A 7,882-nucleotide genomic window follows, 5' to 3' on the forward strand; every position below is an offset into this window, starting at 1 on the left:
AAATATTTTTTGCTGTAGCGCCTAAATTTTTAACAACTAATAAATTTAGCTTTGGCAGTAACAATATTAGTTGTCTTTATATTTTAAAAACACACATTAGCTGCCACGACTATATTTTAGCTGCGTTGGCCAATCCTTTCTCTGCGTGTGACGCACACACATAACACCAGGCTATATCAAACGTCCGCACTCTTCAACAACTGCGGCTAAAATTATGCCACTCAACATGGCTGTTCGAAAAGGTTCACACTAGTAGTTCAACAATCGTCCGATAAATGGCGTCAATGGGAAGGCTGCAAAAAAGTCAATCCGGGAACTTATGGACCGCACTATGTATATGCATAGCCGGTAACACAAAAATTCAACAAACAAATACACTCACCCACTCTCTCTTTCTTTCTCTCACCCCTCCACATACACATACATACACATTCAAATGAACACGCAAGGACGGACGCGTATACCACACGCGCACACACGCACACGTTCAGACACTCTTGAGAAGGATTGTTTGCAATCATAATACTTCAATCTTATGAAGCCTCTTAACGTATTTTTAATGCATTCATCAATATACAATATCTCGAAAACTGTCCATTTTTTGACTTCGTGCCCGTGGACACTTTTGATCAGGATGTCATAAAGTATAACATACCAAAATTTCAGTCGATTTGACCGGGAACCAAAACCCATTGGTTTTGTGCGGGGTCCTTTATCGCGGATATTGTTGACTCTTTTCCGCGATGCTAATTGGCGATTGATGTTGGCGATCAGAGATCGCAGATCTGATGATGATGTGACAGTTCGAGATTATAATGACGTGCAAGATTAACGTGGGGTGTATCGTTGTGCATATCGAGGAGTTAATAATGTAATACAATGTAATTGCATTTAAGCGTTATATTAATAAAAAGTAAAAAATGAAAAATCAAATATAGCGTGCGCGAAGAGTGCGTCTGTCAATAAAGATTTCTTTCCTCTGAATGTCTTCAAATTGTTTCAAATAAGTTTCATTACACGTTTTTATTACAAAATTTATATTCTTAAAAAATCGATACTTTGTGTTATATTGTATTTTCAGCGATTATCGGTTTTAACTAGGAGCACTTCTTTTCTTATGTTCTGTATCCAACCGGTTTGCTTACTATCAATTAATTCACTGATTTCGGTCTAGTTGATAGCACTCAACATAATTTAATACTACTTCTATTTGCGTGTACATATCCTCGTCACCACTATGGCAACCGCCGTTACGTTTATTTTACCATTACTTTGGTAAGGATAATGGGCAGTATTAATTAAATTCCCTTTTGGCGTAACTCACTTTTATTCAAGCACTGCATACAAGGGGGATTTATTAACACTCTCTCGTTTGAGATGCTCACGCTTCACACGCTATGTGGCGAATGCCGCTCGCCTGAGTTCGGCCGATGCGCGCGCAACCTTTGTGATCTCGGTCTATCCACCGACGAGATACTGTTAAAGACCGACAGCCCTGGGCAAATTTTCGTGCCAACAAATGGGCCCGGTGGGCCCGGAGGTAATTGCAGAGTGTCGATGTTATCAACTTTTGACATAAATTTGCGATTTATTTGAATAATACATTATTAAGATCATAATTTTTATTATATAAATGCTTTATAAATAAGTATGAATACTTATAATGCTATAATATCAAATATATTGTCGCAAAATTAAATTTTTTTTCCAACTGTTTTACCATCTCTCTGGAATCGAACTCGTGTGGTAACTATAAAAATGCAGTTTTAAATAAAATTAACTATTAGCAAGATATAATACATATGGATTACAATGTACAATGTCTAAAAAACATTGATCTATTAATAAATCATAAAATTAATGTTATATTATTGACTAATTGCTTAAATTTTAACAATTACTAAACATGCCATGCTAAGTCCCGTAAGGGTGTCGGTCTTTATAAAATATAAGAGTATCTCGTCGGTGATCTCTCACAAAGTGATTAAAATAATTTAAAAATATATACTATTTAAGTATCTTTTGAAGTCAACACAGTTATTGTAGTATGATAACGTGTTTATTTATTATGATTTATAAAAAAAAGAAAAGAGGAAATTTTTTCCTTTTTTTTTTTTATAATTTATAACAAACATTATCACGCTACAATAACTACGTTGGGTCAAAAGGATATTTAATTACTCTTCGATTTATCATCTTGGATCCTAATATTATAATTTATTTATTTTATTTTATTTTATTCAAAACAATATTTTTTTATATTTTTAAACAAGATTATAAAATTAAAAATTTGTAAATGCAAAATAATATTTTAAAAAGTAGTTTCCCGCGTTTTAAAATAAGCATTTTTAAAAATATTTCTGTTTTCTAAAAATATTACCACAAAAAGTTAAAAAAGTTATAAATATTATTTTGTAATGTCACTAAAACCTGTTTAAAATCTTTTTTACTATAATTTTAAGAAATATTTTTTAAAACATTTCTCAATATTTTGTGCCGTATGAGAAAATATATTAATAAAGTGCATTATAAATTAACTTTTTATTATTACATCATTTAATTATTACACTATTGCACTATATTATTATTATTATTATTATTATTATTATTATTATTATTATTATTATTATTAAAGGCTAGATTAAAGTTTTGAAAACGCGTTAACCGTAGCTAGGTCTCTCCACTACAATTCGCCCGCGGCTGCCTCTTAGAACATATATAAATGGAAGAGAAATATCCATAAGATAAACAGAGAGGTCTACGTTCGATATACCTCTCTCTCTTGCTCTTTCTCTTGTGAGTGCTTTTTCGAAAGTACGCATGCGCGTCGTTTGGCGGGTTTGACCGCGCGCATGCGCACTTTCGAAAAAGCACTCATCAGAGAAAAAGCAAGAGAGAGAGATATATGATTTCCTTTCTCACTTCCATCGGACGCTTTTTGATTCTCCATTCCCTTTCCATTTATATATGTTCTAAGGCCTGCCTGCTCTATTGCCATCGTTCTCCACCATCAATGCTGCGCCGCGCACTGGGGCCTCAGGCGAGTGATAGTAGGGCAGTGGTGTAGTAAGTATTAAAAATAAAAGTGCCCTGGCGGTACTTGGAACGTAATAACGAAGAAGGGGGAGGTAGTGAAGATATTATTTCTCATATTTTTGTGTCAAAAATTTATTAAAAACTAAAAGTTTATCTTTCAAAGTTGGTATCTTTTAAGAAAACAGGCTTGGTATTACATGCATTATTATAACTTATTTTATATAAATAATAAATATTAATAATTTAAATTTATTCTAATCTACGTAAAAAGAGTCTACAATTCTTTTTTTATTGCTCTTATCTTCCATTCTATGGAGAACATGTCTTGACCGTGAATTATTTGCAGATGAGTGTGTTAACAACCAATGTTTTACATACGGTAAGAGGTTTTTGTACAACAGTGGTCCATTTAATTGAATGAAAAGAAGAGATAACATATGACATACAAGAAGCTTATTGCGAGTCGGTGTAATAAGTGGAAAAAATCAACGGAACGAGGTCTCAGCCTATCACAAATACTTCGATGCGTCGTGATAAGTTGAAACCTCGTTCCGTTGATTTTTTTCGTTCCATGAAACAGTAGGGAAATAAATCGTCTGAAATTTGCTCAGTTTCCATCGATATTTTACTCCATGGGACGGAGCTTTAAGTCTATGAAAAAGTGCCCTTGCGCCGCCAGACCATTGACGTAGGAATATATGGACGGTGAGTAAACTGGTTAGATAGGCAAGAGGGGTAGTGATATCGATGTAGCGGGATCACATGGATCACGTGGGATCAAACCACTTACTTCAAATATGTTCGGTAATATTCGACGCGTGCAGAGAGAGAAGACGCTTTCACAGAACAGTGACAGAATTAGCCGAAGTGAGCGTAATATTCCTACGCCTATGGTACTGTCCCCTTACCGCCGCTATTATCACTTCCCCTTCACAAAAGACTCCGTCCATGTATTTTTAAGTCCATGCGCCAAGCCGTCAGGGCCCGACTACACCATTGTAGTAGGGAGAACGCGCTAGTCGACTCAAATTGGTCGTTTAAAAATCTGAACTTTAATAATTATTATTATATTATATTATATTATTATATTATTTGCTTAATCTGTATATCAGATAATAGTATATTATTATTTTATTTATTTTTCTAAAATAATAGTTACTTCGCAAGTTAAGAAAGAATTTAGCTGATAAATTTATAGAAAATTCTATTCTGTATATACATATACACGCATTTAATAAAGTAATTAAATTACACATTTATTTACAATTCAAAGCAAAATGTAAAATATGTCAATATCATAATATATAAGCAAAAAAAGTATCGAGCGCAGATAACTGATCAGGATTCTTTTCTATCCAAACATCCATTTATATCAGTCAGTTAATGGATAAGTTTATAAAAATTTGTGGAACAATGGCGAATAGTTCTGCGCGTGTGTGGGTATATATTTAATAATTAATATTTTCCGCGTATTAATTTAGTAAAATGTAAAAGAAATATATATGTATAATATTATATGTATACATACGAGCGAAATAAGTATCGAGCATAAGTGGCTGAACGGGATCCTCTTTTATCCAGACGTCTGCTTATATATCTTCACGCTATTTATAAGTGTCTGAGTGTCAATACTCTTTCGCTCTCGCGTGCGCATAACTAACAACGGTATAACTACAATATTACGATCGATAATAATAGAGAGACTGTTTTATCTCGCGTAAGAAAAGAGAATTGTAAAACCGTTTGTCTTTAAATGACAAAAAATAAGGCTAATCTTGATATGATTCGTAGCGCAATCTCCGATAAGTACTTTCCTTTGAAGTACAATTTTTTTACATGGCTATAGTCTGTAAGTCGGAAATCTGAATTATGGCCCATTTCGATCAAACTCTGTAAAATAACATGTTGAATTGGCTATAAGATTAGCCATTACTTTTTTAAAGCCTCAATTAATGTGTATAAACCAAATTATAGTCAATGGAAAGATATTTTAAAAAAGTAACGTACCAATATAAGTTACAATTCTTCAATAATACTATTTGTATTTTCAAGGTGGAAGGCATATTCTTGTTCTCTAACGTGATATCGTTAGCTATAAACTTGTCATATAGAATGTTTCAAAAACAGACATTTCCAACAATATTTGTTATTTCGAAGTTTTCTAACAGAAAATTTATTTTTTAATTTACTCGCAGATGTTGCGAAATTTCAATAGATGCTTTTTCAACTTTATATAAAGTGTGACGATCTTTTAAAAATCATAAATTCTTTTACAGTTGTTTGTAAAATATATTATTCCGTAACGATAAAAATCATAACGTAATCAAAGAATGTTACTATGTGATTTATTATTAATTAGAAAATTGAAAAAGTCATTCGCTTTAATTTTTATAAAAACGGTTTTTATTGAAAATATTAAATTCACTCATCGATTACACTTTGAATCATAAAAAAATTTAATCGTTATTGTTGTCATCATTAAAGGTATAGGAAAGTTCAACATCTGTAAAAAATACGCATATACAGAGTGTCTAAAAAGTCCCGGGACACCTGAATACCATGGAAAATATAAGTTTTAGAGAAAAATGTTTCAAACAAAAGTTGAAGGATTCGAAAAGCTCTATTTATTGATCATATTGGTTTGACCTTGAGTGACGTTGCCAAAGACAGAGTAAGATCACTAAATTTTTTAAATGGAACTCTGTTTGATTGAACAGTTTAATATGAGTAAAAACTTTATTAATATTGAATAAGTGGACAATAACTTTTCGCACGTTACAACGAATACAACGGATATAACCATACATAAAGTAAGCCATGGACGTAGGAATACAAGGACGGAGCATTTGCTGGTTAGATAGGCGAGAGGGGTTTTGATAATCGAAGTGAGGGGATCACGCCTGGTCACGTGGTCACTTCCCTGACTTCGGTACATTTCGGTTATGTTCGGTAATATTTGATGCGTGCAGAGAGAAAGAAGACGCTTCCACAGAACTGCGTTTCTAACGTCTCTAACGTGTGAAATGTGTATCGTGTCTCTAAATATTTCTTCGTTATTTCTTCGATAATTATTAAATAATCATGAGTTATTGCATTGTTGTTGGATGCAAAAATCGCAACGTAAAAAAGAATTATGAACAAGAAATAGAAGAAGCTAGAAACCGAAAGTTTTCGTTTCATTTGTAAGTAAATTTTAAAGGTTATATTAATTCTACATTTATTATAATTGTATCAATAACGTTTAAATACAGTTACATTTGAAGTAATATATATTTTTTTTCTAGATTTTCACAGAATATTAAAAGAAAAAATAAGTGGCTTGAAGCCATAAATTTAAAAAATTATATTCCACGAAAAAAGCAGCTGTTTGTTCTGCTCATTTCAGAGAAGATGATTATGAACCAAAATACTTGTTTCGTAAATTAAAAAAAGATGCCGTTCCATATGTATGTATAATAATAATAATAATGAGTAAAAAATTGTTTATATGTACTGTATAATATTGTGATAAATAATAATTTATTATATAGTTGCTTGAAGAACGATCAGAGAATCAAGAAAGAATACAAAATCAAGAAACAAAACGTGTTAAAAAAAGTATAGAACATCATACAGTTGGTTCTTCCGATGGCGCTACAGCTGAAATCGAGCCTTGGCCTCCTCATACAGCTGGTTCTGCTTCTTCCGATGGCGCTACAGCTGAAATCGAGCCTTGGCCTTCTCATACAGCTGGTTCTGCTTCTTCCGATGGCGCTACAGCTGAAATCGAGCCTTGGCCTCCTCATACAGCTGATTCTGTTTCTTCCGATAGCGCTACAGCTGAAATCGAGTCTTGGCATCCTCATACAGCTGGTTCTGCTTCTTCCGATGGCGCTACAGCTGAAATCGAGCCTTGACATCCTCATACAGCTGGTTCTGCTTCTTTCGATGGCGCTACAGCTGAAATCGAGCCTTGGCATCCTCATACAGCTGGTTCTGCTTCTTCCGATGGCGCTTCAGTTGAAATCAAGCCTTGGGCTCTTTGTACAGCTGGTTAGTATTGTAAATAAATTATTATAAAATTCGAAATAAGAGAAAAGGAGCCGAGCCAGACGTAAGCGCTCAAATATTCAACATATATTTTTAAGAATCACACCTAAGACCGTATAATAAGGTCAAAACGTCTGTTATATGTATTTGTATTTAAAGTTTTTTTATTTGCGTTATTGTACTGATTATATATTGTGATTCTTAAGAATATATGTTGAATATTTGAGCGCTTACGTCTGGTTCGGCACTTTAGCTCTTCTTCTCTTATTTCGAATTTTATTCATATGAGCCTGAATACAATTTAAATTTTAAATTATAATTTGGATTCATGATCATTTTGTGTACTTATTTATTTACACGTTTTAATCTAAAATATTTTCTACAATATAAATATTTCTATTTATTTTATAATAATATAAGTTACGTGACAATATTTATAATGTATATTTATTGTTCGAGCATAGCCAATACAATGATAGATCCTTCGACTAGCGTACCTAATATAATGGTGGATCGGTCAACTAGCGTCTCTCCTGAGAGAATATTAAGAGGATGCTGAAAGGTCGGCCAAATTTGTACGAAGTCGATAAAGCAGACTCTTCAGTGTCAGTGGTATCTCTAAATGAACTTCTTACAATATCTTCTGTCTCGCTCAAACACGTGGAATGTCCTTATCTAACTTATTGAAGTGCCATCTCTTGGAAAATCCGGCACTACTGCCAAACGTAATTTTTGCTGTCTTTACCTCAGGCGAGCGTACGAATTACCACAAATTGCATTCTAAGTAATAATTGTTTTCTACGCTTCCAATCGTTGC

At 33.1% G+C, this 7,882-nt stretch overlaps 1 protein-coding gene across 1 annotated transcript in view; it reads left to right on the forward strand.

Annotated features, from left to right (window-relative positions):
• The first annotated feature begins 6,033 nt into the window (after positions 1-6,033).
• The window catches only part of LOC105448371, a 5,701-nt gene continuing 3,852 nt past the window's right edge, over positions 6,034-7,882 (forward strand). The window contains exons 1-5 of the mRNA XM_011686893.1: positions 6,034-6,218; positions 6,321-6,453; positions 6,567-6,888; positions 6,946-7,068; positions 7,530-7,613. Of these exons, the coding sequence (XP_011685195.1) occupies positions 6,118-6,218; positions 6,321-6,453; positions 6,567-6,888; positions 6,946-7,068; positions 7,530-7,613 (763 nt within the window). The 5' untranslated portion in view covers positions 6,034-6,117. The remainder of the gene's footprint in view (positions 6,219-6,320; positions 6,454-6,566; positions 6,889-6,945; positions 7,069-7,529; positions 7,614-7,882) is intronic.

This window comes from Wasmannia auropunctata, unplaced genomic scaffold (assembly GCF_000956235.1).
Source record: "Wasmannia auropunctata unplaced genomic scaffold, wasmannia.A_1.0 LD336088.1, whole genome shotgun sequence".
NCBI lineage: Eukaryota > Metazoa > Arthropoda > Insecta > Hymenoptera > Formicidae > Wasmannia > Wasmannia auropunctata.